We start from the raw sequence: 22,825 nt of genomic DNA, 5'->3' as shown, positions 1-22,825 counted from the left end.
AAAAAAATATATATATTTTTTTTTTAATTTAAATTTCGACTAGTCGACTAGTCGACTACCACTGGGTCAAATTAGTCGACCTGTAAAAATCTCTAGTCGTGAAAGCCCTAGTGCGTGTGCGTGCGCGTATCCATCCATCCCAACAATGTTCATGTTTTGTGTGTGCATCCATCCCAACAATGTTAATTTTGTGTGTGTGCGTGTGTGTGTGTGTGTGTGCATCCATCCCAACAATGTTGATGTGTTGCGTGTGTGCATCATTCACAACTATGTTGACGTTTTGCATGTGTTCATCGATTCCCGACAATGTTGCTGTTTGGTGTTTGTGCATGCAGCTGGATGATGTGTTGATGTTGTGTGTGTGCTTGTGTATCAGAGCAGGACTGGACCATGTGGTGATGAGCAGTGTGCCATGCAGAGGAGACACAGCAGCAACACGGATGGCATGCCCTCGGAAAGGTGGGGAGGGGAAATCACACAAATAGGCAGTGGTGGACACTGGACAGGAACAAATTACATATACTTGAGTCCTTTACATAAGTGTGTCCGGGTAGCTCAGTTGGTAGAGCTCTCTGCCTTTGGACCGCAAGAGGTCATGAGTTCGATCCCGGGCACCGCCAACTCAGCGTATGAGTAGCACGGCTTGGGTGAGGCATGTTGTGCGGTAAGCACTGGGAGCTGATGGGAAGGTGTGGCTCTCCACCTCAGCATTCCATCTCCCATGGGTCTAGCTAGCGCATTGTAACAGGGACAGACTCCCCCGTTCTCGGCTGCTACCGACAATAAGCCTCTCTGACCTACTTAGTGTACACATAAGTAAATATTTGTGAGTGTCTGTGTTTTACTTGTGTAGTATTTTTGGATATCCTTATGACTTTCGCTCCACTACATTTCAAAGGCAAATGGTAGGCGGGTTTCTGAAGTGTCCACAGACCTCTTATGAGACACAGACAAATGGTACCATTTTATCATGAGCATTAGTGAGGACCAATTATTTGAAGATAGGTTGAAAATGGGTGAGATCATTCTTTAAGTTCTTTAAGTATTTTCAAAAGCATGTGTTTTCACTTGCAGTTGAGTAATATTTGACCAGGAGTATTGTACTCGAGTATACTGTCACTCAAGTACTAGGAGAGTGAGTATTTTGTCCACCACTGCAAATAGGCCACATGTAGGCCCACTGTGATAGTGTTGCTTTTTGATCAGCTCTCCTTACAGCTGTGTCAGTGCTGCAATGTTATACGCATCGTTTAAATGTCAATGATTCTCAAAGTGCGGCCTGGGGACCCACATGGGTCCCTGAGGGGGTCCCAGGGGCTCCCCAGCAAAATGAAGAACAGTTTCCAAATGAGTGAATGTACAGTATAAGAATGGCTGTTCAGATCATAGGTTTCAGTCTCTCCATTTCTATCTCACAGTAGACTATTAGACAGTTGAAGAATTACTTAGAAAATCTAATTTAACAACAAGAATCTTCTCTTATGGTGGTCCCTGGCACAATATATTTTTAAATCTGTGTCCGCAGCCTAGGTGGAAATTTGGGCATCCTGGACATGAAAATGCTTAAATTAAGATCCACTGGTTCCACTATAATAATAATAATAATAATAATAATAATAGAATAACCTACACCTCATGAAGGCCACTGGTCTCTGTAAAATGGTGATGGCATTTGCTCACAGCCAGCTAAAGAGTAGCTCACCTTTCTAGAAACAAACAATTATTTAAATTGTATTTATGAATGAAATAGCACATGCAAAAAGACACACTTCACCTTTCCATTAAATAAAACAAATAACAAAACCTAGAAAAATATGCTAAAAAATATCCTCAGAGCACAGGTCTCTGCCAGGCTAGGTATTAGAAGTCAATCTTAGCCAATCAGAATGTAATATGAAAAATCGGTCAGGTCCGTCTTGATAATATGACTAAGACTGAGATAATGTGTACCAATTTGTGTTGTGATGTTTGGACAAAATCTGTTGGAGTAATAATACTTAATGTTTTTGCAAAAATCTGCCTCCTGGTGGCGCTATAACAGGACAATGTGAAAAGGGTGACATTTCTTCCTCAGCCTAGTGGGAATGTGCGTGCAAAGTTTCACGGCAGTCGGACGCTGCGTTCATGATTTGAGGCATTTTGTTCAAAATGACGCTGTAGGAGATTAGACTGACGGACGGATGGACAGGGGGCAAAAACATAGTCTCGGCCACGCCTTTGGCCTGGCAGGGAGAAAAAAAGAAAAGAAATCACCCAATTTATTGTAAAATGTACCACAGTTTCCGATGTACACCACGTTCTTTGTGTGTTGCAGCCAACCAGCCCCAATGTATTATGCACATTCTCAAATATACATGAAAATCATACATTACGCTTACGGTGTCCCCACATTTGATAAGAAATAAAAGAAAGACTCTTGTCTAATGGTTTGGTTTCAATGCCTCCCATACAGGAGTCGTAGCCAAACCCTAGGGTCAGAGAGCAGCCTGGATGAGGGAGGCGTGTTTGACTGCCTGAAGCCCGAATCGCCCACCTCCCCCCAGCAGCTCTTCTCTGGTCTGGTGGGAGTCCCCTCCGGCTCTGTCTCCTCTGCAAACTTCCAGGCAGCCGGCCTGGTCCTGGGCTCGCCCCCGGACGTTTTCATCCAGATGACCGCCTCAACCAGGGAAGAGGGGGGCTCCCACCTCACCCAGGGCGGGTCCTTCCTTGTTCCCCGGCCCCCGCAGCCTCACCATCACCACCACCACCACCATTTCCACCACCAGGCCCTCCAGCACCGGACCTCCTCCCTCCTGCAGCAGGCCACGGCGTCGGCCGGCGGCTCCGAGAGGCACGGCTCCCGCGAGGAGGCCCAGGAGGACCCGTCCACGCCGGCCCCGGCCCTGTCTGAGCTGAAGGCGGTGGTCACTTGGCTTCAACGTGGCTTCCCGTTTATCCTCATCCTCGTGGCCAAAGTCTGCTTTCAGCATAAGCTAGGTAAACCCATATGCACTGTACTAGTAATACAGAACTACTGTATTCAACTCAACTCTACAGTAGTCACATCATAGGTTCACAGGCATAAAATAGTGAGTGAAATTATTAATTAAAAATTATTAGCATTTTCAAGAAAGAGGAGAAAGAATGTTGAGCATGTGCAGTGTAAAATATATACATAGGGTGCATGGTTAAAAGTAGCAATGGAATGAGACATTAAAATAGCATCTGATCTGTATGGCACATGGCTTAAAGACAAAGCCATGTTATAGTAGCAGATATCATAACAGATGTTTTAACAGTTTGACATTTTGTTTTACGTTTGGATATTGCCTATTATAACCATTTCATACCCTGGATGGGGGTCCCTTCTTTTATGATCCTTCCTGAGGTTTGTCTTTTCTTTGATTGCTGAGAGTTTTTCCTTGCTCAAATGAGAGTTGAGTTTTCAAGTGCAGATGGTGGTGTCGGGTGTGGTTAAGTGACAGTGTTGTATGTCTCTCTGTCTCTGGCAGGTATTGCTGTATGTGTGGGGATGGCCAGCACGTTTGCCTTTGCCAATTCAACATTTAAACACCAGGTGTCTTTGCGGGTAATGATGAGTAACATGCACTTTAACCTTTTTACTCTGCACTTCAGACACTCAACAGTGGATGACAATATTATGTTACATTCATTTATTATAAGCATTGTGGGACATTAATACTATGCCACCAGCCAAATGTGGCTAGATTTTGACTGTGGGCTGTTAAAGTTTGTCTTCAGAGCCAGGCACTTTGGCGGGTGACCAGACGTCATTAAAATCGACTGTTCCATTTTTAATTTCCAATTTGGCCTGTAAAATCCTGTAAGTGGCAGGTGAATATTGCAATCCATTAGCTGGTGGACACATGGACAAAGAAAGTTGACTGAATGTAAACCTACGGAACACCACGTCATCCTAAGATAACAGCGGTGGTGTAAAGTAACTAAGTACATGTATTCAAGTACTGCACCACAGTACAATTTTGAGGTATTTTTTTACTTTACTGGAGTCTTTTCACTTTTCTGTACTTTTACTTCTACTCCACTACATTTCAGAGGCAAATATTGTACTTTTACTCCACTACAATTATTTGAAAACTTTAGTTACTAGTTACTTTGCAGATATAAATTATTACATTATAGAACATACATTAACCACTTTAGCCCTATTTTATACCTTGGCTATTTGAAAATAGCCGATCTACAAGCTCACAACACGTCGCATCGCGACGCGTTGTGAGCTTGTAGATCTGCTATTTTCAAACATTTTAGTACTTTTACTTTTGGTACTTTAAGTACATTTTGATACCAATACTTTGTACTTTTCCTCAAGTCAATTTTGAATTCTGGACTTTTACTTGTAACAGAGTACTTCTACATTGCAGTATTGATACTTTTACTTAAGTAAAACATTTGAGTACTTTTTCCACCACTGAATAACAGTACCTGTGCTCTGTCCTTGTTCAGGAGGACCGCTCCGTGTTCTCTGCCCTGTGGATCATGGTTTTCCTTGCAGGGAACATAGTGTATCTCTACTACACATTCAGTCAAGAGGAGCTTTATAACAGGTACAGTAGAGTGGTGGAAGCAGGTATTGTTATGAGCTCTTTATTGTTTGTAAAAGTTTTTGGTTCCTGGTTTAGCTTTTAGTTGTCCTTAATTTGCCATTTTTGATTTTCATGTCCATTTCTTTTAGGAAGTGTTCCCGTTCATGTCTATTCTTGTCCTGTGAGTATTTTGTGTTCATTTATTGATTTTCATTATTTTTGGCATATTTTCTGTTAGGGCTGCAACAACTTATTTCCGTAGTGATTATTATATCTTATTACATTTTTGGTTTATAGAACAATCGATTATCCCATTTAGACGTGAGGCAGATTCTAAAAATGCCTTATAAATCCACAGATTTCTGAAAAACCTATTTTGCTATATATATATATATACATATATATATATAGATGGATGTATAGATAGATAGATGGATAGATGGATAGATGGATAGATAGCCAGGCACTTTACATATATATATATAGCTCAATTCTAAAATTTGAGCTCAAATCTAAGATTTTTTCCCGGATTGAATTTTTTATATATATCGATGAATCGACCCGGAATAATTGTATTATTTTTATAATCGACTAAATCGATGATTAGCCTATTTTATATTTCGCCATACAACATTGTGTTGTGCATAAATCCTAAATACTGAAGCTACCCAATGTACAAGCTCGCATGGCCACGTGTTGAGCTTGTAGAGCTGCTATTTTTGCTCTAAAAAACCTACATTTAAAATGTTCCCCCAAAATCGATTATCTTATATTATTTTTATAATCGATTAAGTCCACTAGTTTTATTAACTGTTGCAGCCATGTTTTCTGTTTTATTTTCTGTTCCTCTCCATCTCGTCCATCTTCCATGACGACCCCAGTGTTGCTTGTCATCTCTGTCGGGCAGAAACCTTGTACTATCTCCATGATTCAACTTTTTTTCTTTTTTTCGTAAATTAATGCCCTACTACTATGCCATATGACGGTGTCACGCAAAAGTAGCAACAATTGCTGATCTACAAGCTTAACAACGCGATTAAGCTTGTCAATGGGCAATCTTTTGCTACTTCTGAAAACGTTTTAAAGATAAAGTGGTTAAGCCTGTCTTGTGGGTTTTATAAATATTGAACCAATGAAAGTATTAACAAGAGCTGGTGACTAAAGAATAACCACTGGATCCATTGGAACACAGGTTTCTTTTTTTTACATTTCCTGAAAAGTAACTGTTTTGGACATTGGAGTGTTCTACCCGACAGTGACCTTTTTAATAATGAGTCATGTTGATATTTTGTGTCCTTCCAGTCTCATATTTGCAAAGCCCAACATCAACAGCTTTGACTTTTTTGACCTGATCTGGGCGGTCGGCATCACTGACTTTGTCCTCAAGTACTTCACCATCAGCCTGAAATGCTTCGTCCTCTTCCTGCCCAAGATCCTGCTGGCCTTCAAATCCAGGGTAGGACATCCATCATTCATGCTCCTTTTCACTAGACCAGCGGTTCCCAACCTTTGGGCCGGGGACCACTGGTGGCCCGTGAGGATACTGCAAGTGGGCCCCCACATAATCGGCCAAACCTTAACCCCTTTATTGATAATATAAGATTAATATAAAATTAAATCAATGTATAAAAACAAACAAAAATCTGTTTTCTTTAAAACCTTTAAAATGTGTTCTCATTTTGATACTGATAAATACGAACTTTAAGTATACTACGTTAGTTCACTTAATCAAAGCTGTAACATAATCGATTTGATTGATCATTTAAATAAACATGCTCTGCAAATGCATGCGGCCCACCCATCTGACCACTCAACACAGCAGCCAAATGGCTGTCGTGTTCAGATCACACTTTTAAGATTTTTGAAGTAGGGCCTGATCCAGAAAAGGTTGGGAACCGCTGCATTAGACAGTGCAAGAAAGAAGAAGGATGGGTGTTAAGGGAGAATAAGGGCCTGAACTGTATTTGAATGGAATGAGGTGAAATGTGTGCATCCTTTTATTCACCATAGGGCTGGGCAATATATTGATGTCATATGTGATAATGGCATAAGTGTTATCTTTTCCTGCCATTATTAACCAATTAAGCCCTATATACTTTGTCATACGCCAATAGTGAAAATAACCAATCTACAAGCTCACAATGTGACACGTTGTGTGCTTGTAGATTGGCTATTTTCTTTACTTTTTACTTCTTACTTTCTGACTAGTAAAGTATTCAATCAATCAATCAAAAACCTTTTTATTTTATTTTTATTTTTTATTTTTATCCTACAATGACATTCCTAAAATACTATAGGGATGCCAGGTTGAAAGTGGTTAAAGGCTGTATTACAGTCTTTACCCATTCATTATTCTTTAATTAGGCATTATTGATGATTGTTTATCAAAAATCTCATTGTGTAAATATTTTGTTAAAGCACCAATAGTTATCCCCACAACATTGATGATTAAATCACCGGGTATTTGGGCAAAAATAATGATATTAGATTTTGTCCATAATATCGCCCAGTGCTCATTTAGCCCATGATGCAAAAGCAGCCCAATAATGCAACATCGAAGCACACATCTTCAAGTGCAGGTGGGTGAAAAACCTGTGTGAGCTCTGTGGAAAAGGCGTCTTAATTCTGAAAAACACTCACGCCTTGAGATTTTGCCAAATCGTTAACGCTGGCAGTGATATAGTGGTAGTCCCATGGTTGAGTAATGAGCAAGGTGACTGCCAGTGTTGAGGACAGAACCTTGTAGACTTACGCAAAGAGGAAAGGAAACTATGGTGAAATGAGTTTGGGCGACTGCACACGGTAATGGGAACTGCTACAGGGTCACAGTGTGGTGCTGATTTGTATTCATAGGGTTTGAAGTGCTACTGTACGCCTAAGGTGAGCTTTTTGGAGTCTGACCATGTTGTGCACACGTTTGACTGTGTATCAGTGCTGTGATCACCATGACCCAAGGCAATAGAATGTTTTTATGTGGCAGGGTGGACACACACACACACACACACACACACACACACACACACACACACACACACACACACACACACACACACACACACACACACACACACACACACACACACACACGTACGTTTTAATTGCTATACTTGTGAGGACATTGGCATTGTATATAGTCAACCTCTAAATGCCTAATCCTAACCCTAACCTGAATCTTTTCCTAATGTAAGCCCAACTCTAAAACCATTGTTTAACCATAAAATGTTGTTGTTTGGCACTCACAAGTATAGTAATACTAATACAAGTACACACACACACACACACACACACACACACACACACACACACACACACACACACACACACACACACACATACACACTCACAGTTGGCGTTACACCTGCATGGCACTAGAAAAATGTGTGTGTGTGTGTGTGTGTGTGTGTGTGTGTGTGTGTGTGTGTGTGTGTGTGTGTGTGTGTGTTTGTGTTATTTAGAGGGGGATTGCACTACAGACTATTTGGATAAAATTTTCCACTGATAAACAGAGCAACAGGCCAATCTGAACCATGGCAGTCTGCAACTGAGCTCATTTTCCCCAAGGGGCATTAACATGGGTGAGGTCATACCTACTCCCTTGAGCTGGACTATTACCTGTACACTCCACTCTGACACACACACACACACACACACACACACACACATGCGCGTGCGCGCACACACACGCACACACAGATTATAGACACACACACATGCTCACAGTGTTGGACGTGCACAGGCTCAGCTTTGGCTCTTCCCAGACGGCGCTGCTCTCTCGCTCAGCCAGGACCTACAGTACAAAGTCGTGCCAACAGCCTCATTACCGCATCCATTCGAGGACATGCTAACGATCCCACACGTAAACACTGGCGTCAGCGCGAGGTCTCGTGAGTGATAGCACGCTAGTCAACGTCAGGCCCAAGACAGAGAGAGATGAGATGCATGAGCGTGCTTAGATCTCCCTCAGCATCGTTTCATGTTGGTATCTGTGTAATCACACTGATGCCGTGCTGGGGCTATTGACCTAAATTTATGTTTCCTAATAGTTTGGTCTCATGAACAGCTTTGTGTTTATTTTAACCTATGTACTATTTTTACACTCTCTGACCTCTAGTTAGTAAGATTTAATCAGGTGTCTGAAGTTGAGTGAGCTATAGCTCAACAGGAGCACAATTGACTTGTATGTGTACATGCGTTTGTGCATGCATGAGTGTGCACGTGTACCGTATGTTTTCTGTGTTAGCGCAGGATCAAGAGATCAGCCACAGTGCTGAAACAGAACAAAGCAGGAAACTCCTCAGCAGGTTCCTGCTGCTATAGAGTGAACTCAAACTCCCTGGCTCGGGTCCAAGCTTTAGATTTGACAGGTTTCTTTTGCGTGGGCGTGATGGGCACAGTGGGATGCAGGGTTGAGAGGGACAATAAGGAAGATGAATTGCCCACTAGCAGAGGTCTGCCTCTGCTACCAACCTGGCTGCTTCAGGCTCTTTACCCACAAGTCATCAATCTTTGTCAGCCGGCATCCAGGAAGTCATTATGCAAGCTGGGGTGCCACAGGCGCCATCGGGGAATCAAGTTTGCCTTCGGTTTGGGCATCTCCTTGCTTTTTAACCGCTCCCCTGTTCCACTTAACGTACTTTGTGGCGGCAGGGACTTATTCAGAAGTTGGTTTCTGACTCTGCGTTGACGGGTGGCCCTTTTTTAAAGGCGGCTGGCAGCCTCCCGTAGGGCTAGGCTTGATGTGGGTACTGGGTAGCAGGTGGAACAAGCCACTGCCAGTTCCCCTTGCAGTGTGGGGAAATTGCCTGTACTGCTGTGAAGCTGCAGAGCCTTGGACAGTGGCCATGTTTGGGCTGGAGGCATGCTGTTTTAAGCTCTTCCCACTGCATGACTCTTGACTAGATAGAAGAGGACCTGGAGGCTGCTTGGTCTCTCTGCTTTGTGGGCAGTCAGGTGACAGACTGAATACATATTGGTCTAATTAAGTATTAAAAGAGCTGCTGTTTCCGTTGTTTAAAACTTTGAGGTCTTTGATTTCTCCAACTTTTGTTGTTTTCTTTACTGAAGCCCTGCCAGCACAGATACAGTTAGTAACTTTGAAGGACCATACTGATGGTGTGGCATCTTTAGCCCACCACTCATGATACTCATACTCATGAAATACTTGACATTATTGCCGACCATTTACCATGTTCCATTAATTTCAATAAGGTATAAAAGTAAACTGTAGAGACTTTCTTAACATAGGGTTAGACAATGAACTTTATGGTCACTTACTTTATCGTTGTGTTTCAGTGCAATTTTTAAAGCACAGATTTCTGAATGAAATTCAAACATCCTAGAGTTTTTTAAGGATGGTAAGTTTGGGACCATTTTAATGATCTAATGGAGAAAATATGGAAATAAAACAAATTAGGTAATTAACATGAGCATGGAGAGAATGACTTGTACTTGACACCAAGTCCTTGAAGGTTTCCTGTACTTACAAGTCACAAGCATATTTACACCCCATCTAGAATAAACAGTTGCCTGTACTTGTGGGATTTATACTTACTCTGTGTGTGTGTGTGTGTGTGTGTGTGTGTGTGTGTGTGTGTGTGTGTCTGTCTGTCTGTCTGTCTGTCTGTCTGTCTGTCTGTCTGTCTGTCTGTCTGTCTGTCTGTCTGTCTGTCTGTCTGTCTGTCTGTCTGTCTGTCTGTCTGTCTGTCTGTCTGTCTGTCTGTGTGTGTGTGTGTGTGTGTGTGTGTGTGTGTCCGCATTCCCAGGGTAAATTCTACCTATTGATTGAAGAACTGAGCCAGCTGTTTCGGGCCCTGGTCCCCATCCAGCTGTGGTACAAGTACATCATGGGAGATGACCCATCCTCCAGCTACTTTCTGGGAGCCTCGCTCATCATCATCTACAGCCTCTGCAAGGTAAACTTTGACCCTCTACCAATCCATTGCAGATTGACTGTATGCTAACATGATTATATTGTCGCTGTCAGAAGCTCTTATTAATGCATTCATTGATTAAATATTTATAAAATCCGCAGACAGACATAACCACTTTCACTTTAAAAAATGTTCACTATTATTTGCTATTTTTGCTACTTTTGTGCGGTGAAGTAGGGAAAAACAAAAAGTAGAAATTTGGAGATACAAGGTCAACGGCAACGAATTATGGTAACACACCATGGGAGTAGCCTCATGTGGTGTCTGTCGGTGCAATTGCGTGTGCCCATTAAAACCGGGAAAGCATCTTTGCCATTTTAGATTTTTGTGTTGGCTATTCAAAAATAAGTTTAATCAGAAAGAATGATCATTCATTTATACTCGCATTGTGAGTTTGTAGATAATGTAGTAAATGATTAGACTAAAGTGGTTAAATAAAATGAATTTCCATTCATGTGTATTTTATGTTGGCTTATTATGTGTACAATTAAATGTAACTGTTCTTTTCATATATTTAAGTTTAACATAAGCATATCAGGATTAGCATATCAGTGTGAATGCACAATGTATTTTGAAAGACAGGCAAGTGATGGGCAAGGAAAGCCTCAGAAAGAGAATCAAGAGGGCTTTATTTGTTTATTCATTCATACAGGTACGAGCAGCAGGGACATGATCCGCAAAGACTAGACTAACACAATTTAATATAACAATATAAAAGAGAGGAATTTGTGGAGTCATTGCTGTTGTGTCGAATGAGGCGTACAGTACATGGAAATTCACACAGTCCCATGCAGACATTGGTTTTGCGTCATCTTAATTCACTCTGCATCATAATGAGTTGGCAGGAAATTGTATTAGTTAAACCGAGATGGAAACTAGATCAGTGAATTTGTGAGCTTTGATTAGGTGTTTCATTATGCAACAACGATGATGCTGTGTGCACAACACTGCGGTCACTGGGCCTTCTGATGGAATGTGAAAGTTTTGTTCCAGACCTGTGATTCAGTGGATAACGTTCTGAGTGATGGACATGTACTATATTGAGTAGGGTGAGTTCATTAAACTTGTAAGGCTACTTCTTGGCCTCAATTACAAAACCCATCTAACCCCTGATCATTTTGATAGGATTGGATGGCTTAGGGTTGAGGACAGAGTACAGCAACTTGCTATGGGCCTGGAGATACACCTTCAGGAGGCTGCAATTGGAAAATGGCCCCTGTCTAAGTCCTAACCTTACCTACCCCCCCCCCCCCCCCCCCCCCCTCTCCTTCTTCTTTTGTACATATTTCTCACTCTTTATACCAGTAACCTGCTGTAAACTGATTGTATGACATTCTATAGTAGTTGTGTATAACTGTCTGTCTCTTATATGTCATCATGATTTGTGTGCATGGGGAACTCATTTGAAACAAGCTCAGTGCTTTTATGAGTCTTCCAGTTTAGTAGACCTCGTATTGTGAATTTGTACTTCCATGTACTGTTGTTCTCATGTCTTACTAAATAAAGTACATCAATCAATCAATCAATCAATTCCTGTCCTGGACTGAGCATGTGTAATGCTGCTCTGCTCTCTGGTGTGGTATCTCCCAAGGTCAGGTCAGATAGTGTGGTAGTGAGAGCAAGTGGAAACAAGTGTGGTCTGGCAGGATTTTTTTAGTCGTATACAGTAGCACTGTAACAGTAACACTATACAGAAGGGATGCACATTATATAGTTCAGCATGGACATTGCAATGTATGTGCAATTGTGACACAGCAAAGTGTAGCTATGGCAAGTTGGAAGCAGTCAGTCACATTGTATTAAAACACTTAACTTCTGATAGGAAAACAAAAACTAGCAAGGTTCACATTTGTCTTGACTAATCTGGAAGAAAAAGCGTATAGTGCAATGATTTAATGACTTCTCGGTAACTGGTCTTGTACGAACAATCTGTGTCAGCCAGAGTAATGAACAACTGAACATACGTATGCGAACATTCTGCAAAAATAGGTGAACATTTGGTGAAAATAGCAGATCTACAAGCTCGCAGCATGTCTCGTTGCAGCTGTAGGCTATTGGGGAATGTATGTTACTGTATGAATGTGGCTGTACTGGATATATATAAGTATATGAAGGTGAAGTTGTGCCCCATTGAAAAGGATTGATTGTGCTCCATAGAAGCTCTTCCATGGATAAATAAAGGTTAGAAAGGTTGATGGTAAAGCGATGCTCTTAGTTCAAGCTCCAACCATATAACCAACATCTCCAGTTTGAGTCCGCATCGGGGATCATTGTTACATATCTCTCCTTTTGCGTTTTAGTCATTCGTCACTTGACATGTGAAAGTGTAGAAAGTTATGCAATATTGAGACACTTTGAAATTGAAAATCTTGATAAGCTTCTTTTTTTTTCTTGCAGTCCTTTGATATCTGTGGTCGCGTATCTGCTATACGGAAAGCCCTCGCCATCCTTTGCAGCTCACAGGTAAGATGCAATGACGTCCTTGCATGTTTTTCATTGCAACAAAATGTGTCATTATCCACCAGCATTATCAGACGTGATATCAGGCCGCTGTATTCTATCTCCAATGTTTTTGAGGTATTTTTCTGATAAGCCAAGATTATATTCAAAATTGTGCCTTATTTATAAAAAGAATTATGGTTTGACCCCATACTCCGTTATGTGACTTAGTGTATTCTCATTCAGTGAACTCTACAAAAATCCTTGAGATTGTACTGTACCATTTGGTCAGACTGGATTGGGCAGTCAGCTTTCTCTGTGAAAGCCACAACTCTGGAATGCCTCCTACCTGATGACATGAAGAGCTGTAGTTCCATCGGTACTTTTCAAACCAAATTTAAAAAGGCTGCTAAAAGCTACTCAACTCTGTAACCATCTCATGGGCCTCTCATGTATTACTTTTAATTTGACATGGTCTTTACATTTGTCATTTTTAGTTTACATCGTAGGTGTGTGATGTACAACTTTCTATTATGTATCTTATGTATCTTTTATCTGTATCTCTGTTTTTTTTGGTTCTTACTATTTGTTGAGCTGTATTGTTTTAATTGTGAACTGCCACAGGGACTGCAGGATAAAATTAACTATAAGCTAACCATGGTACAGTACATCAAATGGTAACATTTATGTTTAACATTGTACATGGTCTCTTACAAATAAAATACATTACATTAAGCTGTAATTATATACAACCCACTCGATGCAGAACTTAGCTTGAAACCCACTCTTGTCTTTGTCTGCTCCAGAGTTATGGCGTGCGAGCCAGCATCCAGCAGTGCAGCGAGGCGGGAGACGTGTGTGCTATTTGTCAGTCTGATTTCAGAGAGCCAGTAGCCCTTATCTGTCAGGTAAGAAAAGCTCAATGACCGATGAGAGAGTTGAAACCACACATTGTAGTTTAACTCAGAAAGAGTACAAATGGAACCAAATAGACTTGTAAAGAATCAAGATCCATTTGGTGTGTGTTCATGTGCGTACAAACCATTTCAAACCATTTCAGGAGAAATGTGAAAGACACCAACTATTTGGCCTACCCGTGTCAACTGCTGTTGAACTCCTCATGACATCACCCACTATAGTTATACTAATATGTAAAGCTTGTCATGACCCGAGAAGCTTATCATGACCATCTGAGCAGCCATCAGCTGGGTGAAACTGAATTTCCCCTGTGGCATTATTAAGGTCTACCAAAAAATAAAAGACAACATTAGATGACTTCTATAGATAGAGAGATAGATAATTAATTTATCCCTGAGTATATTATCTGGGATACTGTCTCATATACCAATTACAGTCCTATAAGGATACACTGTTTATAATGTATCTTGCACCATTTCCCCCTATCTTTGCTCTCTGGCCAGCTAGTGATTTAAAGAAGTCGGTTACAACAAAAGAGAGACGAAGGTTCCAGTTGTTGCTGTAAATGTTCCTCATCCTTTTGAGAATTAACCTTATTTTCCATTGGCTCCTGCTTTTAACTGTTCCACTGTAAGCATGGCAACAGTATTTCCCATAACTTCTATCTGTAACCATGGAGTCAGAACTGCCTAAATCATGGCTTTTCAACCTTTTTAATTTCAAGGACCCCCAGTTTTAGGCCACAGACCCCCATTTGATAATGATTTTTTATCTGTTGGTCCCCAAACTACACTGTAAAATCATCAGTGTCAATTGAAATCTCCAAGCCTTACGGGTTTTTCTTTATTTCTTTCCTAACTATCAATAATTTAGCTGGGGACCCTCTCAAAGGCCCCACGTTGAGAATCAGTGCCCTGATGTACAAAAGGGCACTCACCTTTCCCAGTTAGTTCCAGATACTTAGTTTAAACCTTCTGCAGGGGTACAAAACAAATCAATCAATCAATACCATAAGTCCTGTTTGTCTCTCAACAACACTACACACTGGTATCAGTCTTTGATGGTAAACATTGAGTGCACCGTAAGATCCTGAGTGTTCATTTAACTTTCTGAGTTACAGACCCGTAAGGGTCTATTTGGTTCCGTTAAATTAACACAGGATTGTTTTTGTGTAGACATTGAGAAGGCGACCTGTTTTTGAACATTTTTACAGTACACACTGTCTGTAGAACATTTTGAACACTTTTAACAGTTCACACAGAATGTTCACTATTCGTCCTTGTGCTTTGTAAACAGAATGTGGTATTTCTTTGTCCCCTCCACCCAGCACGTGTTCTGCGAGGACTGTCTGTGTCTGTGGTTCGACCGGGAGAGAACCTGCCCGCTGTGCCGCTCTGCTGTCGTTGAAACCCTGCGTTGCTGGAAGGACGGCACCACCTCTGCACACTTCCAGATCTACTAACACTGCTGCTCCTTAGGCCCTGATACACGATTTATAGTTACTTCATGGCTTGCTGAAAATAGCCGATCTACAAGATGCTAATATGTGAGCTTGTAGATTGGCTAGTTTCTGGCATGTGACACGATGCCCTACTGCTGAGCTAACACGGAAAGCCTGTTTGAGCAGAGGAGATATTAGGCTTTGAGCTTCAAGCAGTACACCTTGTCAACCTGTAGTGTTCCTACCTGACCACATGATCTAGGTTTCTCAATAGAATAGCAGTGAGACCACCTACAACCACCGCAGTTGTTAGTTATATTGTATTAACATGCTCTGTCATACAGATTGGTCAAAGTAACAATGTTATTCACTACAAAATGTTATGGATTTCAGCTTTAAGCATTACACTCGACTTACTGAATACGAGTGACATTAGGATATGATGCGTAGGTATAGTGTCACAGTGTCTACTGAACTTTCTATGCACATTCTCAAGGTTAAAGTTTGGTCATGTCTTGATATTGTACTCATATTTGGACAATTTCTTTTATCATATGCTTGAAAGTGCCCCACCCTACCCCACCCCAAGCATGTTATATTTACCATCTGAAACAAGTGACACTGCACTTAACACTTACAAAGTGTAAACTATTGATGGTCATTTAAGAGAAATAATGGTCAGTTAAGAGAAATTAACTTAAGTCCTTTACTGACAAAATATTACTTTTACAGACATTGAATGATGGAAGTTTAGTGAAATGTTTAGCTTTTTTGAAATTATAATGGAACCTCTTGGAATTTAACACTATTATTGAAAATCGGAAGCAGTGCTTTTGATTCTATAGGATTACTTTGTATGGATCATGATGATGCAGTCAGTCATTGCAGTACAGATAGTGCTTGCACAGATCTGGAAAAGTCTGGAATTATATATTACTGTTTTCTAGACCTGTAAAAGTACTGTATGACATATTGGGTGAAAGTCTTGAGAAAGCCTGGAAGTTTTGCTCATAGTAATGCATACTGTTCAACAAATATAAAAAACAAGTAATTGAAAAGAGAAGAAAAGGGAAACTTGTGCCTTGTTATCAAAAGATTGTCCACATGTGCACTCTAGTGTTTGTTGTGATAACTGCCTGGATGACAACTTTCAATCTGTGAAACATTTCTAATTCAAGAAACGGGCTGCATGGTATAATTATTGCCTTTGGTGAAGTTATGCAACTGTTAAATTGTTCTGAGTCAGCAAGTGAGAAATGAAATAGGTTTGTTCTCTAGCATATGGACCAACTTATCCTAACCCCAAGTCAAACACTAAAGCGTTGTAGTAAAATATGCACCAAAGACTCTGACATGGCATGGGAGAGGCAGCGTTGGTCAGCCATCTGCAGGGCAAAAAACATGCAAGCCTCGCTGCCAGTGCTTTGAGGTCACTGCCAAAAAGTCAATATCTCAACAAAAAGACTACAAAAACTAGAGGTTTTAAAGGAAAACAAATTATCAGTCTGGAAAAAGTCTGGATCTGTTTTGGGAAAAGACAGCAAGAGTACAATAGGTTTAGTCTTTATGTGCATTCTGCTTTCTCTTTTAGTGGCAGCCATTTATTTATTTATTTTTCCCAGTGCACAGTTATTTTTTTATTTTATAATTTTGTTTATAAGAAGGTGATTTTATAAGAACATTTCAGGTGTTTACCTGTAGGCTCATTTCTTCTTTTCAATTGAATCAAGGCAGCATAGCAGCCTATTTAAGTCTTTTCTCATCCAATAGTAATGGCAAACACACAAATATTTCTGAAAAGCTTTTTTATTAACTTGACTACTCAAAATTCATATGAAAGTTATAAGAATTATAAATAGCACATACTTTATAAAAGACAGTTTTAATAACTGTAGTGCACTCACAACAATTTAGCAATTTTATAAAAACAGCTTATTTTCAGAATCCATGGATAGCACAACAGCATAGCTTATTACTTATGACTGATACCCCAAAATAAATAAAAAGTAAATATTAGCCAAATAATAGCATAATAATAGACTAATAAACAGATGTATTTAAAGCATAGATTCAGTGGAGTCACTATCTAAATATTGTATAAAAACAGACTGGTCAAGTATTTACATATTTCACAGGCTCTAGATTTACAGTATAGGCTAATAGGCAAGCTTACGTAAAAAGTACAGTGCAACGTGGAGGCCTATATAATTTGCCTATATGGGGGCATTAATGGACGGAGAAAAACTGTTATCCAGCATAATTTTCTATGGCAAATGAACTGAACGTTTGAGTTGTATTTGCGATTATGTCCACACATTTTAAGAAATCGTTAGCCTCATTGCGTAATTGCCCAAGTAATTTTTGGACCAAATTGACATTTCTGCCTAACTACTCTCCTAACACTGCTGCTTCATTGTGCCTTATTGCCTATGTCCTCAGCCTATCAGAATGCTTGCTACATTCCAAAAATGACATAGGGAATTATGCTTTATGATTTTGAATGTAACAATCATTCTGATAGTCTGAGAACATCGGCAATAAGGGAGAATTAATCAGCAGTGTTAGGAGAGTAGAGGTAGGCAGATATAATTAAAGGCAGATAAACATGACTTAGGCAAAAAAAAATGTTGTTGCATAAGTCAATTTGTTTTCCTTTTTTTTTTATTGCTTTCCTGAAAACCTTCAAAATATGACTAATGCAATTATGCTAACGAGATGTAAGTTTCAAGTGTCGCATTGGTGATAGGCTAAAGTTTTCCCTTGCATACACTCTCCTGGGAGGATGACCTCACCGTGTTATACTCCGCAGTACAACGGTGTCGCTTGCCAGAAAGAACAGAAATGAAGCTTTGTCAGACAGACAGCCGGGGTCTGCATATATAGGCTATACAGCCTAGTCATGAGTGGAATTGTTTGGAGTTTATAATGCGTTATGAAACATGCACGTTCCCCACATAGACCTACAGTGGGCCTACAGTAAGTCTTCATGACACACAATGGTCGGGCACACAGTTATGAAAAAACATATTTGGTCCCAAACAAAAAGCGACCATGCACCGCCAGACTCTAGTTCTTGATGCCTTGCGGACGCAGCGCGTCTGGACCATGATGTGGTGACCTCTGCATTGCCCCATCAGTGCATGTTCTGTCCTCAAGTCTTCAAGGCACCATCTACATAGGATAATATAAATGATCAGAAATATGTATCCCCATCAATGTGCAATACCACCTACCAAGCTCACTGTTTCCCAAACGGTGGGTCAGGACCCATGTTTGGGTCGCGTACCAATTTTTATGGGTCAAGAGTAAGTATCCCCTTTTATTCGTTTCCTACATTTAAAATAAATATAAATATATGTATATATTATTTCAAAAGATTTTAAAAAGTAATAAAATAAAGGAAATCACAACTTTTCACCAATTCAAAATAAATTCCATCATTTTTCAAAATATTTCATAAATAACATTGAAAAATATAATCATTTCCATACATAAAATATATTTTTACTAAATAAAGTATTCAATCAATGAATCAATCAATCATCTAAAATGTTTGGAAACCAGTGACCTAGCTGACACCCCCCAAAAGTAAAGAAATCGTCTACATTTTGTAAATCACCACTGAATATGTATTCATTTTTTTCAAGTCTTACAAGTGGCTTACATCATTGTCTCGGAAGAAAGAATACGCACCTGTGAAACCAATGCACCTGTTGCAGGGTTTGTTGTGGATCGCGCCCTACAGGTGTCGCCGTCTGACCAGCAGCATGATGACGGCGATGTGTATGGCCGTGCATAGGAAGCTTCTGAAGTGGCCCTTGTTGTCGCTGTCGTAGCCACTACTGTCACTGTCTCTGTCACCACGAGGCGTCCAGCTTTGATCCAACTCGTCCCCGATCCTCCTCAAACGTGCAGCGAGGAGCTGCAGGACGGCAGAGCATGGTGATGGTGGCGAAGGTCCCTGATCACACATTGTGTCGCCTGTTAGGAGCAGAGGCTGCTCGTCGGGGAGCCAGCACATGTTTAAAAGTCAATATAAACAAAGCAACAGTTGTGTTGTGTCGCCTCTCCTATATGGTCGTCCTTTGCTGTCCGGATCAAAATCTTAACTGTGTTTGTGTTTCGCTTACTCACACACTCACTCTCTCATTCCCTCTCCACTGTATTATTCATTAAAGTGTCACATGGTGTGTGCGTGTGTGCGTGTGCGTGTGCGTGTGTGTGTGTGTGTGGGGGGGGGTTTACATCATCTGCTCCCAAAAGAGAGAGAGAGAGAGGGAGAGAGAGAGAGAGAGAGAGAGGGCAATCGTTAACTCTTGAAACGCATCGTCTGGACGGTAACTGGAAAACTCGCCCCAAAACACGCTCACCCCCATTTATTTTTCGTGGACCCCCGCGGTTCTTGTATTCGTGTATTTGTTTTACTGAGGATAAGGTTAGAAATAACAAATAAGGTTAGGTTTTGGCATCGTTTTACTGAGGTGACGTTTAGGAATAAGGTGAGGTTCCGTTTAAGCAGAGTTTACTGAGGTTACGTTTAGGAATACCAGGAATACCATTTGCCCCGGGGCGACTGTGTTTTGGGGCGAGCGTTTTGGTATTCGTCTGGTCTAGTGAGCCTTTTGTGTTTGTGTGAAATGGGACATTTATTAGCCATCTTTTTTTTTTGTATAGACATAACATAACATGTTAGGTTTTAACAATTCGCTATACAAACTACATATAATGCATTATGTTTGTAATAGTGAATAACTCCATTATTAATTAATAAAATAATACCGGCCATGGACAGAAATCACTCTGTGCGTCAAGCGTGTCTATAATGAACGCTGCGGAATTAAAATGTGCGGAACTCATGTACGGTGACGTGTTCCCTCTCGGACTGTTTATACCGAAGGAATGTTTACGTCTAGAAAGCTAACGTTATGTATTACACCCGATACATTATAACTGCTTACAGTTACACCAGATGTAGCCTTTTATTTTAACTTATTATGATCCTACTATTTTATTATAACCTGGAGTTGCAGTAATTTATTTTATTTGAACGTTATGCTTGACGAAGATGGCAGATCATGAACTTGCGACGTTCAGGGAGGATTGGAAGCAGGAATTATACAGCAAGAAACAGGAGCCTGAACCTGTTCCTTCTCCTCCAATAAAGGGCTCTCTGGGTGAAAATAGATATTTTGAAGACTCCTACTGTACCACAGAACCAGCTAAACCAGAAGAGAGCAGCTCTGCCCACTGTGAGTCAGAATGTGCTGTTAGAGCAGAACTCCATGAGGGTGCAGGGGAATCCAAAGATCAGCCACAGTATGTGTCCATCGCCAGCAGCTTGCTGGATGGAAGGACCAGTCCCTTGCTGGACAGGATCCAGCAGGAGAGGACCAGGAGGAAGAGGCAGTATCAGGACATGACAGATGCCTGCAGCGTGTCTCTGCAAAGGCAGCCAGCACAGAAGAAGGCAATTAAAGGCGAGAAGCTGGTGGATCAACTCATTGAAGACCTGGTATGATACACTGTCTGTAAATCAGGGGTCTTCAACGTTTTTCAGGGCAAGGACCCCTTAGCTGAGAGAGAGATGAAGTAGGGACCCCCCCAATGCTATATATTGTATTATATTATGTTGAATATAAACCATTTTCATAGATTTCATAGACTTGCTTGACAGCACTATCATCAATGTTGGTTTCATGTTGATGTGTATTTTCAGATAGTTAACCACTGACTTAAACCCTCAATACTTCGAAAACTTGATCTGCTCCTTTCCCCCCGATAGACCAATTATTTGTTTACTAACATTGGGCCTGGACGCACAGGTGATTGTTTCACGCAATCAATTCCCAACCTGTTTCGGGGTGCACTGGTTTCAGCACACCCCAACCCCCTCTTGTGTGTGTTGGCTAGTGAGACGCGTCCTAACGAGACCTGATATAATGGGTTTCGTTGCGCGCATACTGGCTGCACGCAGCCAGTATGACGTCGTCTGTTAAGGGGTCTATACCAAGCCTCATAGCTGAAAATGGCTTCTGCGAGGCTTGTGAGCTTGTACATATAGGCTATATTGGGCTAAAATGCCCCTCAGAAAAGGAACACTAGGGTTCAAGCGGTTAATGTAAAAAAAAGTTCCTATCACACAAACATTTGGTGGCCCCCCTGTAGTAGCTCTGAGGACTCACTACGGGTCCCGGACCCCCTGTTGAAGACCCCTGCTGTATATTAGCACTGGTAATTAAATTCTCGAGAGAATGTACAAAATAGTTCCATTTGTACACTCAAGATACAGAGTTACAGACTTGTAAGGGTATCTCAGAGTTTAAATTAACCCATTAAATGTTCCTTAATGTTACAGAATGAGGTCAATGACATTCCTTTCTTTGATATTGAGCTGCCATATGAGTTGGCCGCGAAGATATTCCAACATCTCAACGGTGCTGAATTGGGGCGATGCGCCCAGGTAAGCTGCTGCCGCTGGTGTCAAGATGCACCTTTTTTTCACCCTTTTGACACATTCCACATCATCCCATCCAATCTTGTCCCAGGCAGTGATGGAAGAAGTACTCACATGTTTTACTTAAGTAAAAGTATCAATACGGCAATGTAGATAATACTCTGTTATTTACTCTGTTAAGTAAAACTCCTGTATTCAAAATGTACTTGAGTTTAAGTACAAAAGTATTGGCATCAAATTGTACTTAAAGTACCAAAAGTTAAAGTAGTCATTGTGCAGAATGTCTCATTTCACAAGTTCAAAATGTATAAAACATCATTTGAATTTTTTTGAAAATAGCAGATCTACAAGATCACAATGTGTGGCATCACGATGCATTGTGAGCTTGTGGCTCGGCTATTTTCAAATGGCCTGTGTACACACACACACACACACACACACACACACACACACACACACACACACGTATGTATGTATGTATGTATGTATGTATATATATATATATATATATATATATGTATATGTATATGTATATGTATATATGTATATATATATATATATATATATATATATATATATATATGTATATGTATGTATATATATATATATATATATATGTATATATATATATATGTTAATGTATGTTTTGTAATGATAATCAATATCTACAAAATACCAATAACTAAAGTTTTCATGTAATTGTAGTGGAGTAAAAGTACAATATTTGCCTCTGAGATATAGAGGAGTAGAAGTAAAATAACTGTAAATTGGAAATACTCAAAGTAAAAATACCTCAAAATTGTACTTAAGTACAACACTTGAGTAAATGTACTTAATTACTTTCCACGTCATCCCATCCAATCTTGTCCCAGGTGAGCAAGGCATGGAAAGTCCTTGCAGAGGACGGGGTCCTGTGGTTCCGTATTTGCCAGAGGGAAGGTTACCATCGGGAGGCCAGTGTGTCTGACTTCCTCTGCTGGAAGAGCGCACTGCGAGACTGCAGGAACTCGGATAACACTGTGCGCTATAACTGGAAGGTGAGCTCATACCCCAGGCCCAGCCTTGCTAGTTATTAGAGAGTTCTCCGACATGATGG

General features: G+C 40.6%; 2 protein-coding genes across 2 annotated transcripts in view; both read left to right on the top strand.

Annotated features, from left to right (window-relative positions):
- Positions 1-373: 373 nt before the first annotated feature.
- On the top strand, positions 374-15,417 carry rnft2 (ring finger protein, transmembrane 2). Its single transcript, XM_084055117.1, has 9 exons — positions 374-459; positions 2,453-2,976; positions 3,492-3,568; positions 4,468-4,568; positions 5,850-6,003; positions 10,310-10,459; positions 12,875-12,940; positions 13,723-13,824; positions 15,162-15,417. Exons 1-9 carry the CDS (start codon positions 413-415, stop codon positions 15,294-15,296), a joined length of 1,356 nt encoding a protein of 451 aa, XP_083911243.1. The 5' UTR covers positions 374-412; the 3' UTR covers positions 15,297-15,417.
- A 4,770-nt stretch (positions 15,418-20,187) lies between these two features.
- Positions 20,188-22,825, top strand: part of fbxw8 (F-box and WD repeat domain containing 8) — a 31,512-nt gene continuing 28,874 nt past the window's right edge. The window contains exons 1-3 of the mRNA XM_084053924.1: positions 20,188-20,787; positions 21,631-21,735; positions 22,602-22,766. Coding sequence (XP_083910050.1) covers positions 20,341-20,787; positions 21,631-21,735; positions 22,602-22,766 — 717 coding nt within the window. The 5' untranslated portion in view covers positions 20,188-20,340. The remainder of the gene's footprint in view (positions 20,788-21,630; positions 21,736-22,601; positions 22,767-22,825) is intronic.

This window comes from Gymnoscopelus microlampas (genome assembly GCF_963454915.1).
Source record: "Gymnoscopelus microlampas genome assembly, chromosome: 4".
Classification (NCBI taxonomy): Eukaryota; Metazoa; Chordata; class Actinopteri; order Myctophiformes; family Myctophidae; genus Gymnoscopelus; species Gymnoscopelus microlampas.
The sequence above is the reverse complement of the archived record's forward strand: the minus strand, read 5'-3'. Positions and strand labels throughout refer to the sequence as shown.

Coding starts and splice junctions, on each gene's coding strand:
- rnft2 (XM_084055117.1), top strand. CDS start 413: ATGCAGAGGAGACACAGCAGCAACACGGATGGCATGCCCTCGGAAAG. Junction 3,569..4,467: donor AACACCAGGTGTCTTTGCGG/GTAATGATGAGT, acceptor GTCCTTGTTCAG/GAGGACCGCTCCGTGTTCTC. Junction 4,569..5,849: donor CAAGAGGAGCTTTATAACAG/GTACAGTAGAGT, acceptor GTGTCCTTCCAG/TCTCATATTTGCAAAGCCCA.